The following is an 18,678-nucleotide window of genomic DNA, read 5'->3' as shown; positions in this document are numbered from 1 at the left end:
CACCAAGTGGGTAATCGGTTACTCGAACATGACGTTTTGAAAAATTACATTGAGTAATCAGTTACTCAAACTTTCTGTCCAACAGTGAATTAAAATTCACTTAGAGTAATTGGTTACTCAAATTTGAGTAATCGGTTACTCCAAGTCAAATTTTGTTGGATAACTGATTCTCACTCATGTAACTTGTTACTCAAATTTCAGTAACCTGTTACACAGTATTTTGAAAAATGTTTTCATTTAAAACTTGAAGTGTTTCAATTTCTTTTAAAATATTTTGAGCATTACTACTTTGCTATATTAAAGAGTATAGGATAGAAGTACCTATTTAGATTTGAACTAATTGTCTTGAAGCTTTAATCTTCTTGGTCTTCATAAGTAATATTCATTTTCTTCTTTTTGGTGATGTTAGTATCTTCATCAAAACCTTGTCAAGGTCAAGAGCAAAGATCTTCTCCACATCTCATACCACCTCCATGTTTCTAGTTAAAAATAAATTTGAAAAACTTTGTCCTTAACACCTTTACTTATAGTGGAACAATGTCAATCAATAGAAGGAGGATCATCTATCTCTAAAAAATCAGTCTCTATGTACTAAGCCAATCAAATACCACTAAATAACATAAAAAAGTTACTTTACAATATTGTGATTTTTCTTTTTAAATAGATGACAATTTCCCATTTAGTTGAAATACAATGAGATATAAAAAGTGGAAAATGTGATCTTTATTTCATGCCCAGCCACTTGATACTTGTACTAAATACTTATTTGTCATCAAGCCAGTGTTTTAACAAGAATGAGTTACGAAACCTCCCTATAACATGAGTGCATGTAGTGCAAAGTTACTTTCATACTTGCAAAAGCTTCACCACCAGCATAGTTAGAGAATGAATGTAATATCTATGTAGTAAGATTTATATATAGTTAATATATTTTATTCATTATTTATTTGAATTACTTTTTTTAAAATGTTAATAACAATATATACATCTTAATATAATAACAATATATATAACTTATAAACTATTAGTATATACATTTTTTCTCTTACACAATCGATTGAAATTCATATGGCTATCAACACAACTAAGAAATGTTTTCCTTATAAAATGGAGAACAAATTTCCTAACCATTATTTAAGAGCAATGGTGGTATATTAGAATATGTATTATCTCTCTCTAACCAATCAAATTTTACAAAAATAATATAAAAGTATTAGTTTCTATTTTTATGTAACTACATGACAATTTTTAATTAAGCAAAGTAAAACAAGAATATAGACATATTCCATTTGATACATTATCCCTGATCACTGTTTAAAATTAAGATATCTTTCAAACTATCCATTTAAAATTTTATCTGTGCCCACTTCCCTAAAAAAAATAGTGAAACGTAATGCTGCTGTTTTACTGTATTAAGTAGTATTTTTTGGCCAATGAACTGGAGCCAACACTTTTTAACCTCACCACATGTATAGAATCCAAAGATGGAAGCATTTCAATGTGGATCGTGTGGCTAGTCATGGAAAGTCTCATAGCACACAGTGTAGGTTTGCAGAGGAAATTAAATTACAGGAATACCCCATTGAGTAGTAGAAACCAACACCCAAAATTGTTCCAAGTGCAAACAAACCTCAAAATACTGTAACTTTCTCCTTCATTCATGTGGCTACTCTTATTCCAATGCCTATTCACATTTATTTGTTTTTGTGCTTGGACCAACCAATTTAAAAATGATTATTCTCTAGTCTTTGTCAATAGTTGGTTCAAGAAAAATATTGGCTTATATTATTCGTTGGGAAAAGCTTCAACATGGATTTGGCTTTTTTTTTTTTGGTACATGGATTTTGTTTTATTTTAATAATCAGTTTGGACATGAATGATTAATAGGTTACTTAATTTATTTGTTAATGTTATAGGTTACTTAAATTTAATAGTATGAATGTGGATTTTATATGCACTACCATAATGCTCTGTCAACGTGTATTAGTTAGACCTAATCTCAAACCATCCGTCATTTTGGAATTTTATTTTAAAAAGAAAACAATGTTTAAGTTATAGGATCAGAGTACTAAACCAAATGATAAAAAATAGAAGAAATGAAGAAAAAAGAGAGTATTAAAGTAATCCCGAAGCTCTGGACGGGTTTTTATTTTAAATTTGTTATATATCCTTTAATTAACTATTAAATAAAAGTTTGATGATGTAAATAAAGTATTTTATAACATGTCATACTATATGGTTGTAATAAAATGTGTTTTCAATAATACATTTTAAGAGAATCGTTAAATAGCAATGTAGGATAACGTAATTATCTATTTGATTTTTTAAAATTTTATTCTATTTTTAATATTTTATTATTTTAAGGAGTGTCCATTTTGAAATTTAAGTGGATTCCTGGTAATGATTTCAACTTTTATGAAGTGAGTTAAAATTATTTTTTCTCAAATATGTGTGTGGCCCGCCCTCAATTTGAAATAAATTGACATAATTAACCAATGTTTTTATTTTTTATTTTAAGGAGTGTTGATTTCAAATTTTAACTAGTAATTTTGGATTTCTTTAAAAAATAAACAACTTAAAAGTTGTACATAATTTCAAAACAGACTTATTTATATTTTAAAAAATTAGTCTGTTTAAACCAATTAGTATTCATTTGAAGAAAGCTTGAAAGGTGTGTAGAGTGAACAAATAAATCACTTAAAATAATAAAAGAAAACCTTACTATTTAGTATTTACATACGAAAAAACTTCAAACATTGCGAAATGCGCATAAGGTATTAGTTGAAGAAACCGGTGTGATTTTCCAACTTCCACGTTGATGTCATGTTGATGTAAATACAAAAATATAAACTTTGAAAGCCGCCAACTCATATGTCATCCAAACAAGCTACATACCAAAGTTCATGAGCTGTATAGAGTAGAATGCCAGTGAGTGACGGTGGTCCAAAGTCTTTATAATCACACTTGTCCTTATTTCCAAACATAATCAATTAATTTTAAGAGTTTAAAATATATGTATCATCAATGTAAAAAAATTTATAATGTCATCACATCATTCATTATTAATTTGTATTTGTATTATTTTCATTTGGGAGTCAATACTGATTTATTGATAGTGTAAAAAAATATTTACCTTATTTATGTATTCTTGTTAAATCCAAATTATAATTTAAGCACTTTTATTATGAAAAGTTAAATTAAAAAAATGGCTTTTCCTTCCCACTATCGGACACAGCTCAGCATAATATCCTCTGCTTCTGCCCCAAGTTTTCAGCATTGTGACTCTCTCGCTATTTCATGCATTCACAAGGTTAACTACGTCAATCAACAACTTTATTTTATTATCTACTTATTTTTTTCTTGGATTCTATTAACCATTCCAATAATGTTCGTAGAAATTCATTGAAATTAAATTTTGAAGTAAATAAAGGATTTTACTATTGATTATATATATATATATATCTTTACGCATTAATGATTTAATAAAGTAAAAATATCTTAATAATAAATATAAAGTTTAATATTTATACATTATTATTACAAATAAAAAATTTATACACAGTCAATATATTATCTATAATTTATTTATATTACTTTTTGATGAGTCAATAAATATTAAATATGAATTATTAATAATAAAAACTATATAAAACTAGTATATACATTTTTTCGTGACATATATACCATTTTCACCTTTATTATATTTATGGAAGGGGTGAGGAAAATACAGAAGTTGGAAAGGGTGATAGTTTTTGGAGCTTACGTCCTGCTTTTTAAGAAGCACATATTTCCCCCAATGTTTTAGCCACCGACCACCACTGCGCCACCACTACCACCGCCACCTACCACCGTCCATTCCCTCTCTCTACACTTCTCATTCTTGCAAAAGCCAAAAAATAAAATATAATCGAGATCCCTCATTGCTTAATCTAAAAAAGAACCCAGTAGCATTCATTATTTGTAGACACCACCACATTCATTTTCTATTTTCCGGTGAGTCGATTTTAATCTTCCTTGTTTTTATCTTCTTCTTCTTCTTCCAATCAATACTCTTCTCAGTTCTAAACTCCCTCCTCATTTTTTCTTTACCTTTTCCGAAAATAAAAAATTCCCTCAACCGTTCATTCTACTTATAATATTCCTTTATATTATTTTTCTTCCGGTTTTTTCACTTTCCTTTTGATTCAACATCACTGAATAAGATTATATATATTTTCATTTTTATAAAAAAATGATACCAAATCTCCTTCGCCAAATAAGATTGATTAATTTGGATCCAATTTGAGCCTTGGTTACGAATATTAATATTGTTATGATTAACATTTTTTTTGGAGTGCGGTTATTTATGATACACTGAAAAAATACGAATGGTGAAGTGGTTAGATCTCGGAGATGGCGAATACATAAATATAGTTGTTTAAATCATTCTCTTACGTTTGGTACTGTGGCCTCACACTGTTTTTTTTTACTCAGAATGCAAAAATAGTAACATTGAGTCAATCAACCTTCTAATTATAACCAATCTCGCTCTTCCCCCTTCTTTCACTATTTCCATTTTTTTTCTTCATTACCGACACTTCACGTTTCATTACACTGCACCTATAAAGTAGTGTGTTGTATGTAATATAAAATAATTTATATATGTTTTGATTATTTAATTGTAGGTGTTTGTAGTTTGTGATGGACCGACGGTGGCCGTGGAAGAAGAAATCGTCAAGTGATAAGGGTGTGCTTGATAAAGTTGCTGCTGAATTGGACTCTGCGACTGTTTCTTCCACTCAGAGCAATCATCAGGTAATTTTTTATTTTTTTGTTTATTGCAATTTCATAAAAATAAATAAAATTTAGTTTAATCTAATTATTGGGATTTATTAAATCTTATTGGAATTTCCTATTAAGATGTCTGTTTCGTGTGTCCTTCTTTACTTAAATTGGTTTGGCTACCAAGTTCTTAATTTTTATGTATTTGACAATTTCAACAGTCAGTTATTCATGTTTTTAGTTTTGGGCCGGGTTTAAGTTTAGCAAGTGGCGGACACACAAAGATTGAAGATCATACCATATCATAAGCTATTAGATTTAAATTTAAGTATCTTGCGTCAATCATACAAGGCAGTTGAGAAATTGATGGAGATGTAAATCATAAAATTCAAGTGGGTTGAATGAAGTGATGGAGTCATTCGAGTGTCATATGCGATAGAAAGCTATCACTGAAGCTAGAGGGATGTTTTATTGCACAACTATAAGACTTCTCATGCTATATGGACTGAATGATGAACAATAAAATGTAAACAAAAGAATAAATTTCATCTATCAGATATATGAATGTCGTTGGATGTGTAGACATATTATACAAGATATGATTAGAAATTGATGCATTAGGAAGAAAGTTAGAGTTTCTCCTATTATAGAAAATATGATTTAGTTGTGCCTTAAGTGGTTCGAATATGTATGGAGGAGACACTTAGAAGCCCCAATTAGTAGAGTAGATCAAATGGAGGATAGTCCAATTCCTAGAGGAAGAAGGGAGCCAAGAAAAGCCATAGACAAAACAATTAGGAAAGATTTAGAGATCAATGTTTTGTCAATCAACATGATTTATGATAGAGTTATGACGTCGTTCGATCCAAATAGACGATTTCACCTAATCAGATTAAGAGTTGATTGTTGGTTGTTGGTATACCACCATTGAAAAGTACTTCTGTTTTTCACATTTTCATCTACAAATTTTTTTATATCTATGTGTTTATATTCTACGGCCTTGTATTAATTTTGAGTTTATCATTAGCATTTTATTGAGCACATTAACTATGATTCACCAACAAGGGTTAAGTGTGATAGTAAGCCAGCTGCACTTGCAGGAAGTGAGCCATGATCTGAACACCCCAAAGAACACAATTATTGTGAGGGTGTCATAGTGGTGATGATGCCCAAGGGGTTGGGTCTCAGGCATGACAGTGCGATACCCTGATCGAAGACCAAACAAACTTAACTGTGGTTTCTCATGGTCTTTATATCTTATTTCTATTCTATATTTTGGCCTCACTTGTGCGAACAGGAAACTTATAAGAAGCCTAACTATGTCAAAATCTCTGTGGAAACGTATACACATTTGGCTGGTTTGGAGGATCAGGTAAAGACATATGAAGAAAAAGTTCAGACATATGAAGAAAAAGTTCAGACATATGAAGAAAATGTTCAGACATATGAAGAAAAGGTTCAGACATATGAAGAAAAAGTTCAGGAACTGGAGGATGAGATCACAGAATTGAATGAAAAACTGTCTGCAGCAAACTTGGAGATAAATACAAAAGAAACCTTGGTAAAACAACATGCCAAAGTAGCTGAAGAGGCTGTCTCAGGTATATTGTTTAATAATTCTACAACCTTGAATATTTTGGAGCTCCAAGTCTGCCTTAATACGAAGTGCTTCTTATTGCTCTTGAAATTAAAATCCTATTGAAAACTGTGCAGGATGGGAGAAGGCTGAAGCAGAAGCTTTGTCATTGAAGAACCATCTCGAATCTGTCACTCTCTCAAAACTCACCGCTGAGGACCATGCAGCGCAGTTGGATGGTGCTCTTAAAGAATGTATGCGTCAGATAAGAAACTTGAAGGAAGAACATGAGCACAAAATACAGGAAGTTGCTCTGGCAAAAACCAAGCAGCTAGACAAGATTAAGGGTGAGCTTGAGTTAAGGATAGGTAACTTTGAACAGGAGCTCCTCAGGTCTGCTGCTGAAAATGCTGCGCTGTCAAGATCCTTGCAGGAGCGATCCAACATGCTGATGAGAGTGAATGAAGAAAAAGCTCATGCTGAGTCTGAAATTGAGCATCTTAAGAGCAACATAGAATCATGTGAAAGAGAAATCAATTCACTTAAATATGAGCTTCATCTTATTTCCAAAGAGCTGGAGATTCGCAATGAAGAAAAGAACATGAGTATGAGGTCTGCAGAAGCTGCTAACAAGCAACATGTGGAGGGTGTTAAAAAAATTGCTAAATTAGAAGCAGAGTGCCAACGGTTACGTGGTCTAGTACGGAAAAAGCTACCTGGTCCTGCTGCACTTGCACAAATGAAGTTAGAAGTTGAAAATCTTGGCCGAGAATATGGAGATACTCGATTCAGGAAGTCTCCTGTCAAACCTGCTAGTCCTCATCTGTCCCCATTCCCCGAGTTCTCCCTTGAGAATGTACAGAAATTCCAGAAGGATAACGAATTTCTTACAGAGCGTTTATATGCAGTGGAAGAAGAAACAAAGATGCTAAAAGAAGCTTTGGCAAAACGTAACAGTGAACTGCAGGCCTCAAGGAGTATGTGTGCTAAAACACTAAGCAAGCTTCAAATTTTGGAAGCACAAGTGTCAAGTAATCAGCAGAAGGGATCTCCAAAAGCCATGCATATAACCCACGAAAGCATTCACAGTCAAAATGCAAGCTATGTGCCAAGCATAATGTCCATGCCTGAAGATGGAAATGATGATGCGGTTAGTTGTGCTGAGTCTTGGTCTACAGCAGTAATGTCTGACCTATCCAAATTCCCAAAAGAAAAGAGTGTTGAAGAACCGAGTAAATCTGAAGCCACTAAGAAGTTGGAACTAATGGATGACTTTCTGGAGGTGGAGAAGTTGGCTCGTTTATCAAATGACTCTGATGGAGATGCATCTGTTTCAGTTTCGTCAAACAATAAGACGACTGAAATTGAGACTGGCGATGTATCAGAAGTCAGTACTGGCAAAGATGATCCCTCCGAAAAGAAGAGTGATTTAAATCCATTGCCAAGTCAGGTGTCTTCTGGGTTAGAATTGTCTGCAACTTATCATCAATCTGATGTTGATGGCTCATCTGTATCTGTGCTTCGATCAAAAATATTAGCAGTTTTTGAGTCTATGGCAAAGGATGCTGATATAGGGATGATCCTGGAGGATGTTAAACATGTTCTTGAAGATGCACATAACAGTTCCATGAAACACTCTGTAGCAGTCATTCCCCAGGATATCAAGTCTTCTGATACTACATGTGATAAGCAAGATAATCTTGATGGTACTGATTTAAATGCTGAAGATGAACTCATTTCATCCCAACAATCAGCAGAACATGTGCAGTTAACTTCAGATTTAGAAGTTGCAGTTTCTCAGATTCACAACTTTGTATGCTTCCTTGGCAGGGAAGCAATGGCAGTTCATGACGTAACTTCTAGTGGAGATGGAATAAGCCAAAAAATTGAGGAGTTCTCTGTCACCTTTGATAAAGTTATATCTAATGAAGCAAGCTTGTTACAGTTTGTTCTTGACTTGTCAATTGTTTTAGCTAACGCAAATGAGTTCAGATTTAATATCCTTGGTTACAAGGGTACAGAAGCTGAAAATAATAGCCCTGATTGCATAGACAAGATTGCTTTGCCTGAAAATAAGTTAGTTCATGACAGTTTACCTGGAGAAAGATATCAAAATGGTCACTCCCATATTATTAATCCCTGTTCTGATCCTGAGATTCCTGATGATGGAAATTTGATATCAGGCTATGAATCAAATGCTACTTCACGAAAGATCCGAGTAGAGGAGTTCGAAGAGTTAAAATTAGAGAAAGAGAAGGCAGTAGAGGATCTGTTAAAATGTGTTGAAAATCTTGAAATGACAAAGTCTGAGTTACAAGTGACTGAGCAGCTTCTAGCTGAAGTTAAATCCCAATTGGCTTCTGCTCAAAGATCAAACAGCTTGGCTGAGACACAACTAAAATGTATGGCAGAGTCCTACAGGTCACTGGAAACACGTGCACAGGAGTTTGAGGCTGAACTTAATCATCTACGAGTGAAGACTGAAACTCTGGAGAATGAACTGACAAATGAAAAGAAGGCTCATGAAGCCACTTTGACCAAGTACATGGAGCTAGAAGATCAAATGCAAAGGTTAGACACCCATCCAATATCGTATGGTCTGTAAGTTCTAAGATATGGAGTTCTGCGTTCTGCCTAATCCTACTTGCTGGCTATTGATGACTGCACTTGTCTTTATGTTTGCCTAAGTTAGCAAATTCGGGTTTAATAGTAGCGTTGCATATATTTAATTTTATTTGCAACATTAACTTACTAGACTTATTTTTCAAATTGTTTATGTTGTGAATCTCCCATGTTGACTCTATTTTTAATTCCTATCTCTGTCTTAGGTATGAGAGCTCAGCTGCAGATAATGACCATAAGACTAAGCAGGTAACGTAGTGATTCCATTAAATAATTTAATGCCCCATTGTGAAATATATGGAAGAAATATGAAGTTGAGAAATTTTGGGATCTAATAATAGTTTATATGATATCATGATATGTATCACAATCTTGAATTCTTTTCTTAATCACAGGAGAGAGATGTAGCAGCTGCAGCCGAAAAGCTAGCCGAGTGTCAGGAAACCATATATCTTCTTGGCAAGCAGTTGAAAGCTCTGCATCCTCAAACAGAGCCAACGGGATCTCTGTACAGTGAGAAAGATCCAAAGGTTGAAGGCTTCACAGAGCATGAACCTACTGCTAATAGCCCAAATTTTCAAGAGTTTGGTCAAGTGGAGATGGACAATGCCGCTTCTGCTTTTGTGCAAAGACCAGGTGCAGAGTCCCCCTTGCATTTTACTAACGCTTTATACAGCCCCGATAACGAGCCAAACTTTCCAGCCATATCTCCAGTACAGCATCCACATCACAGGTCTACCATTTCAATCTCTTCATCAGCTTCTTCCACTCCAACACCAGAGAAACATTCCCGAGGTTTTACTAGATTCTTTTCATCAAAAGCAAAAGCTGGTAATTAAGCTTTTGAAGGATGCAAGGCCTAAATCAGAATTCATAGTTTAAGGAGATTGCATGGTGATTGCATTTGTAATCCACCAAGGTGAAGAACCCTCATGATTTGGCAGAATTGAGCTTTTTGAAGCCTGTGTAGTTAAGGAGAGGACGCCATGAATTTCAGCTGATCCTTGTATCTAATGTTTTGTACATGGTAACCATATGTTTTCATCTTTTCCTTTTCATTGTTTTTGTTTCAACCTCTGTTCTGTAATTTTCCTGGTAACAGCCTCACTCTCTCGCAGAGTAAGGCTGCATACCTTCCCCGAATTCTTTAGGTTGGAGCCTTGTGTTCTGGTCCGCTCTTTTAATTTTCCTTCGTTGTGTAATTTAAGTAGCAAATATTGACATAGTCTCTGAACCATTACAGAATATGTTGAAGAGTGTATTGTATTTTCACTAATTTATGCATACCTTAATTCTTTACAACCAACAATCGATAACATTTTTTGTAGTGACAACCAGTGTCACAAATGAAAGATTTTAGCAAATAAAATACAACTATCATTGGGAAAAGTATTCTTTTGAAGTTGGTCTTTCAAGTGAAAAGCTAATGGTGTATTTAGATAATTTAGTAGATTAAGAATATGATGTTATTTATCAATACGAGAATTGATATTATTTTACTTTCTCATTTTAAAATAAGTTAATTTTGAAGAAGGCTTGCTAGTTGCTTGTACTTTTTAGTATAGTCACACGCTACCAAAATCTTGAATATACACGATAGTTAACAAACCCGGTTGGTGAACTTTGTGGAGGAACTTTAGGTCCCAGAATAGCAAGCCCATAAGGTTCATCTAAAACCTTGAAGCCCTTAAGCTGGCCTTCAGCACGAAATTGTAGGTAATAAAATTATCAAAATTTATGCTCATTCTTTGCATAAGATTGTAGATTATGTAGCTTGAGTGGGGGAAGAAACTGTTGGTAAAAAAAGTTCGAATCATAGTGTTAACGACGAAAGACTTGTTTCTTGGAAGGTCTCAGTTTTTTGTAATTTAAGTAGGTAAATCATAATTAGATCCATAATTCAAAGTAAAGTCTTCGATTTTTTTTTTTTTTTTTTGCTACATTAAAGACTTTATGACAGTACTGTACCAAATGCAGTACCTGAATAAGGTTTATCACTTCTAATGATCATAAGGTTTTAATCTTTTCTCTAGTAATCCGTCAGCTATATGATCTTATTATTAGTGTGTTTAATAAATGTTAGTGACATATGATTATATCCTTCCACAGACTCAAAAATCCCCCCGCAATACAATCCGACGTTAGATTATTGAGGACTTAATATTAAATTATAATGATGCATACAAAATTGAGGATGCAAACGCTTACAATTATACATCTTTGTACATGAGATATATCTCCGTAAGATGATACAATAATACACTCGTGAGTAAAATATACAATCTAATGACTTTTATGCTTGTTAATGACCTTTATCATTTATGAATAAATAGATGTACCCATTTCCCATCCACAACTTATAAAAGTCAACATACATCAAGTATAGATTTGTAGTGATAGATAAAGTACCATCATTGCCACCCAACAAATAAAATCCTGTTTTATCATTCTACCTCTTCTTTATTAGTGCGTACAAATCAATGAGGTTATCACATAATTCCGGAAGACATTTTCGACCTATTCCTTAGAAAAGAGATAATTAAAAGAAGAAGACAATAAACAGCAAGGAAAATATATAAATGGTTATATTAAACATCATTACTTTTCTTTTGAATTACTGGTCTAGTTTAAAGACGTAAATGATCATTAGACATCTTGATAATGAGTTAGGTCCCTGGTAATAATACACAGTGATTAAGATAAGCATAACGTGACATATTAGCAACCTGATTTGATGCTCAATTATAATCGAACCACTTACCCTACTACCCTTTTTGTCTATAGAATGTAATCATTCTAAAAGCAAAGTGTATTAAGGTGAATTTGTTATCCATCCAACAAAGCACATGTATCTTCAATAAAGTAAGCGATGTACCAATCTAAACTTGTAAAGGGTGAGGATCAACTAAAGATCTAGGTCATAATTTATTACTCTAGCAGAAAAGACAATTACTTAAAAAAATCGACATGTATGACGAATTGAAGAACAAGAACACGATGTGTGCTGAAGTTGTAAGTTAATTATTATTTTAATTAAGTTAATTCTATAAATAGGAATGATATAATTATAGTGTAATTTTTTTATATACTATCAATTTATATATCATTTTCTAATCAAGACATATGACAAGTTTAGGTCATGACCCATGATTTTGGAGTGGTGATGATGCATTGATGCTTCATGTGAGCTTGTCTCTACAAGTGTCAATCAGGTGATATTGGCCCCTGAGTAACCCTAATTATTTTCAGTTTGTGTTTTCAATAATTTAATTTCAATCAATTGATAGATTGCTATATTTAAAAGAATTTATGCTAGAAGACTATGTAATCCACAAAAGCTAACCTATCATATAATTATTTAATAAGACCAAGAAAAGAGCAGTCCAAAAATTTCGTATATCTATTGATTATTTTACTTAGTACTTTACTGTGAACTTGCCCATAATAATTGAATAGAAACGGGTTGGGGAACATCTATAACATAAAGCCAAATATAATGTCCCAAGTAAAACAAAGAAGCTGTTAGATAACTATTTGAAATCAACTCAGGATTAACATTTAAATCACAAATACAGAAATACTTACCTTATATAAAAATCATAAATAATTGGATGCCAACTTTGTCAGACACCTTGTTCAATGTACCTGATTAATCACGATTATAAATAATTGCCTAATTTGATTATCACTCCAGAGAGATAGTAGTAAATTAATTAAGCCATGTTCTTTAATTACTCATGTCTTAATTTCAGTTTTGGAGACTGAGGCTGTGGCAAACATAGCCGATTATACCAGCTAATCAATTTGCCTTGTAGATTGATTAGTCGTGTTCTTAGAAATTATAACGTATATAATTTTGCTTAATAGATGAAATAGTACCTGAACAGAAGGAACAAGATATTCTCTAGTAAGTTCTCTTTTTTAGTTGTAAGGATAAAAGAATAATTTCACCATAAAATAAAATGACACAAATATTATTATATTTTATTTTTTCTTTGATTTTATAGCTGCACCATATTTAAGTTTATGTGATATGAACGTATTGCAGCAAAAGATAGTAGAATCAATTCAAAGGTTTATGAGATGTATGTCTTGGATTGAAATTTATATCAAAAGAGAGAAGGGTAATGTAGTTGGACCACCCACAATATTGTGTCACTCTATATCTCATGAGATGTGATTGAATAGAAAATACTTAATAATTAAAATTTTAACTTAAATATATATTTTTTCAACCGATCATAATTCATGGCACATAGAATGACACAAAATGTGCGAGAGAAGATTTAATCTCTGTGTAATTCTAATGTTTTAAATATGGTATGGCACAAAATGTGTCAACTAATGAAACTTGATATCACATTTCCATACCATATGTCTACTCTATCTTGTAATTATAGTGAAAACTGGATTGTACCGACCAGTTCCATAATAAAATTGGTGAGCTAATAATTCTCATGTCATTATGATACAATAATTATATTAGTCATCAAATAATATTGATCAAAAACTAATCATACCAACCAGTTTTTATTTAAATCATATCGGTCAAATAGGTTGACTTTCATTTAAAATTATAATTTTTTTATAAAAGTGTTTTATCAAAATATTGTTGTAACACTTTGTTTTTACTTTTAAAAGATGGTCTACTAATTATTTTTTAATAATTTTTTAAGATTAATGTTTAATATTATATATATATATACTAGCGTGTTGATAGACATTATCGTGTCTATCAACCCACTTTTTTATTGTTTGATATTGAATTTTCAGTTTTTACACTATAAATGTTCGAATTGAAAAGGTTTCATTATAATCTATATTTGAATACCTTATCTTCTTATGACTGTAATAATTTATACATTTACTATACTAAAGAATAAAGACAATGATAAGAAATAAACACACAATCATGTTGTTAACCTAGAAAAGCAACAAAAACAATCAGAATATAAAAACAAATACAACACAAACTAAAGACTATAATAACTTTTGTGGGACTTATGTATCTTAATGTTTAACTTTAGAGATTAAACACAAGTTTTGGCATTCCCTTTCCCTTGCGGTTGTATGTAATTAAAATTTATTTATTTGAATTAAAAATCTTAACAATTTTATTTATGGAACCTCTATAGTAAACATATACTTCATTTCATTCAACATTTGTTTGGATAGTTAGATGTAGATTCAAAACATTATTAAATTTGTCAACTGTAGTTTATTAAAATTATAATTAATTAATAAAACCAAATTATTTTATTTTTCACTCTAATTTTTTGATGAAATAAAAATATATTAGTAGCAAATTCAGTTATTGTACATAAAGGAAAATGATTTTATAAATATTACCAAAATAGAAATTCTAAAAGGGTTTTATAAAAACAATTAGCAAAGTTGCAAACAACATAATGACATGTATAACTCCATTCAAGTTCAATTAGATTTGAGAAAATTTTCTCATGTCCATAACAAATAAAGGAAAAAAATAAAAGGTAAGTTGTTGTCTTTACTTTAGCATCTAAGGGTAATGTCATCACATTTGTATAGAGTAAAAGCTAATTTTTTCTTTTGTTTTTATATATCTTCTTATTCCGTAATGGAGAGGATGCTCGCTCATAAATAAATAAAAATTATATTTTATAACTTACAAAACAATATTGCATATAACTAAGTCAAATCCAAATTTTTTAGGGTTGTATTTACTAATCTTACGAGTAAAAAATTAATTTATTTTGCAATGTGTGATTATCCTCTCAATAAATGTTGTTATCAATAATCAAATTCTTAACATTTTAATTATTTTAAAGATTTATCAAATATTACGTTACTAAACTAATATTTTGTTGGTACTCAAATCCAATTTAAATCACATGCTTAGAGTGTATGGGTTTTGAGATCCAATGAGTGGCTAAAATTAAATGTAGCTACTGATTTAATGTCGATAGCAAGAGTCAATTTCGTTATCGTTAACACTGCAGATATATGAAAGTGATCAAGTGGTCCTCGATTTTTTGCAAGTTGCAATTGCGTGACCCTAAAATTTGAGAATTTATGAAGTGTATCTCTCCAAACCTAGAACTGAAATGTGAGGACATTAAGGCTCAACAATTATCCATATGAGTGACTAAGAGAACGTGGCTATAGTAATATTATTACTCATAAAAGAATTTGAGATAAGGGAGGGTTTTAAACTTTTAATCGAGTAGATTTTATTTGAATCTATGAAAGAAAAATATATCTAAACTAGAAATAAAAATAGGTGTTTTATCTTTTTAGGATTATTATCTCATTTTTTGAAATATTGTACGTTTTTACCCACAATTGGATCTTAACGAATGTCCAAATCACATGCTTTAGTGATGTACTGCTATCATTTTCAAATTTATTTATTTATAGAATAACCATATATCATTTCATTCAGACATACTGTGTCTAAAATAATAATTCAATCAACTGTGAACTGTATATTAATCACTAAGTGCAGCAAGTTCGACCGTCCTGAGCTCGTGATGATAAAAGGTTTGTTTTAAATAAAAATATATTTAATTAAGCAATTTCTTTTTTTTTTTCTGATTTATTTTACTACTAGTATGTTTATTTTTCTAAATTGTATAATAATTTTATTACATTTCATAATTAGCCTGTGTTTGTTTGGTGAACATCATAATAGAGAAAATATAATTAAAGCTTCAGCCATATTTGAAATTTAAAATTTATAAACTCATATTAATATAGTTATTTTTCATTTTTAATATTCAAATTGAATAAATTTAAACCGAATTAAAAAATTACATTACTAATTTGTAGGTTGGTTTTACTTTGCAAAATAATTATGATTCTGTCACCACATAAGTAAGTAATTATGTTAGGAACTTGGATGAACAATATTCGTAAACAATTTGGTTAGGAATCTAAATGGAATGATAATGAAAAATGAGTTTTACACTATCGTTCATGTTCGGACCAAAATTGCAGAACAAGAATCTGATGGATCGAAATCGTATAATAATGAAAAATAAAGTACGTAGTTGTCTAAAATTTAAACAAATAATAATCAGTCCAATTTGGGTTTTAACAGCAACGATGTAACGAAACGAAGCGTAACAGACATTCTGTTACTGTTGAAGTGGCTTGTAGCAGTTTCAACGGCGGCAACAGTGGAGTGGAGATAACCAGAGACAACCTTAACATAAATTATTCAAAAAAAGAGACAAAACCCTCAAAATAAGTGCAAGGCTGTCTATGTTCACAACAAAGTTCAAACTTCAGATCAATACATCTTCCTATAAAATTTTCGTACAAATTCTCATATTATAAGAAAAATGATAAATATATAATTTGTAAATCAATTGTGGATAAATAAAAATTATTTTATAAAACATATCATTTTTCTTATCATGCATAAAAAATTGTCAAAGATATATCGCTTTTCTTATAATGTATAAAAGTTATTTTATGAGGCATCTAGAATTTTTCATCATCTACTATTCTAAATAAACTATACATATTAATACAAATGTATATTCTCTTGATTTTTTAAATATTATACCATTATTATTTTAAACTTATTTAACATTACTCATTAATTTATAATCTTAATAACAAAAAAAAAGCAGAGACAATAAAAGCTCTTAATAATAATAAATGAGGGGGAAAATAATAAATGCTATATAGGAAATATAAAGTATCCTATTAAAATAATATGAAAGTATTGTAAATGATATTATATAAAAATAACCGAAAGAAATTAGAGTTGATAATGAAAAATTCTGGATGCATTCACTTTTTTCTCCCATTTCATGAGTTAGAACAGGTTGACAAATAAATGAATAATATACATAAAATCTAAGGAAAATCAATTGTAATAAAAAAATAAAATTTATCCAGACTTATTAAAATGTTATTCATGTACGATTATATATATTATCTTATATTTTTGCATTTATAATTAGCAGAATTACTTAATTACATTTTCCCACTTTCATATGTCCACCCTTCTTCCAGTTTTGGTACACTAAAAACTTATTATTTTTTTAATTAAGTTACTTATCCAAACAAGTCCTATCTATATATGATTTTTTTTGTATTATTATTGATGGTATTTTTATTGTGTATATTAAAAGACTATGCGAAAAATAAAATTTATATAAAATAATCTTTACATCTTAGTAATATTCTTTGACATTGACTAAGAGAAAAGCTCAATCCACATAAGTATTATTTGCACGATATATTTACATATGGTTTATAACAACCAACATATAGGATAAATCAATATTTCTCGCTCTTAAAAAACAAATGTCGTTGATTTGAATGTTCTACAAGAAACATTTTTTGTTGTTGCTATTTATAAATATATAAAAATATAAAAAATCACACAAAAAAGTGAGAAAGGTTAGCAGCTGCAAGATAAGAGTAGTCGAAACCTTCAATATGTTTTAAAATTAGTTCCTCCAACAGGGTACATCAACACTTCACCACTGTGGAAAAATGTTGCATTCTACTAGATTTGTAATCTAAACCCACAAGAACATTTGATATGGGCTTTTATCTTGAGGTTAGAGTTACTCTAAAATAGGAACCTCTCATACATTTACATATAATAAATGAAAATGGAGAAAATCAAGTAGAGAAGCACTGAAGCAGCTTCATCTTTAGCTATATTTTCTCCACCAAAAAAAGAAGAAACAATATTGGTGTAAAAGGGTGCATGCCTTGGTGGGTCACTTTAAATTTCATCTTAGCATGGATGTAAGAGACTCGAAAACATCTTCCTCACAAGGAATTGTGAGACCATTTTCATGATCAAAGCCAAACTCTTCTTCAGCTTGATGGAGCAAGGTTTGAAACTCTGGTCTACTTAGAATAGAGATTGGAATAATGTATCTGCTTCTGTTTTCTCCAACATACACAACAAAGTGACCTTTTGGAACGTCCAACCGGATCCCTTGATCATGATCATAGCCTTGTTTCTTCCCTAGACTTGAGCATCTCTTCAGAATTTGCTTAAGAAGTGCTTTTTGCGGAAGCTTACTTGATTTTCCTAAGGCCATTGTTGAAGAAAAATATTGGTTTTGGTGTGGCGATATTGATAAGAGAGAGAGTGTGTGAAAAAGTGGAAGAGGGTGTGTTTGAAAGAAAAAGGGAACGTGGTTGGTATTTATGGTTGGGTTCGGGTAGAGTTAGATGAAACGAGATGAACATAGTCATGTGGGGTTGTGGGGACAAAGGACAAAGGCATAGGGTTGTTTTGGGAGGTTGTGCGTGCTCAAGAACATGGGGGATCTAAACCTGTTTAGGGTTCACAGTCCTTGTTGTCCTTCCAAAGGACAACTTGGTCCCTCATCACCAACTTCCTAGAAAGAAAATATTTATGCTCAAGTTACTTTGCATTTAGGTAAATTCACACACACATATATATATATTGGATGAGTTATCACTTAAATGCTTACTGAATATTGACATTATAATTACGTCTAGAACTTAAATGTACCTGGATCATAATTCAGCAGCAATATTGAGTTATTGGTTGGAATGATATACTCTTTTTTTTTATTTTAGTATTTTATAGGTGAGACTCGCAACACTCAAATTTGTTAAATTTATTTTTTAACTAACCTAACCATTAGACCACCTAAAACATACAATTATGTATTAATAAGCTGAAAATAACAAACACATTAATTTTCGGACAAAGACCACATATATCCAATAGGGTC

At 31.1% G+C, this 18,678-nt stretch overlaps 2 protein-coding genes across 4 annotated transcripts; one reads left to right on the top strand and one right to left on the bottom strand.

Moving 5' to 3' along the window:
• LOC109358356 (filament-like plant protein 4) lies at positions 3,713 to 10,235 on the top strand. Of its 3 annotated transcripts, XM_019602530.1 has the most exons (7): positions 3,713 to 3,993; positions 4,665 to 4,794; positions 6,059 to 6,133; positions 6,218 to 6,362; positions 6,475 to 8,908; positions 9,166 to 9,208; positions 9,355 to 10,235. In XM_019602530.1, the coding sequence occupies exons 2-7, from the start codon at positions 4,681 to 4,683 to the stop codon at positions 9,796 to 9,798; spliced, it is 3,255 nt and encodes a 1,084-aa protein (XP_019458075.1). In that variant the 5' UTR covers positions 3,713 to 3,993; positions 4,665 to 4,680; the 3' UTR covers positions 9,799 to 10,235. The 3 variants fall into 3 exon arrangements, with proteins under 3 accessions (XP_019458075.1, XP_019458073.1, XP_019458074.1); XM_019602528.1 differs by having other exon boundaries at positions 6,059 to 6,362; XM_019602529.1 differs by having other exon boundaries at positions 3,715 to 3,996; positions 4,669 to 4,794; positions 6,059 to 6,362.
• LOC109357756 (auxin-responsive protein SAUR50-like) lies at positions 17,363 to 18,220 on the bottom strand. Its single transcript, XM_019601796.1, has one exon. The coding sequence runs from the start codon at positions 18,010 to 18,012 to the stop codon at positions 17,695 to 17,697; it is 318 nt and encodes a 105-aa protein (XP_019457341.1). The 5' UTR covers positions 18,013 to 18,220; the 3' UTR covers positions 17,363 to 17,694.

The sequence above is a fragment of the Lupinus angustifolius genome, chromosome LG10 (assembly GCF_001865875.1).
Source record: "Lupinus angustifolius cultivar Tanjil chromosome LG10, LupAngTanjil_v1.0, whole genome shotgun sequence".
NCBI classification, from domain to species: domain Eukaryota; kingdom Viridiplantae; phylum Streptophyta; class Magnoliopsida; order Fabales; family Fabaceae; genus Lupinus; species Lupinus angustifolius.
The sequence above is the reverse complement of the archived record's forward strand: the minus strand, read 5'-3'. Positions and strand labels throughout refer to the sequence as shown.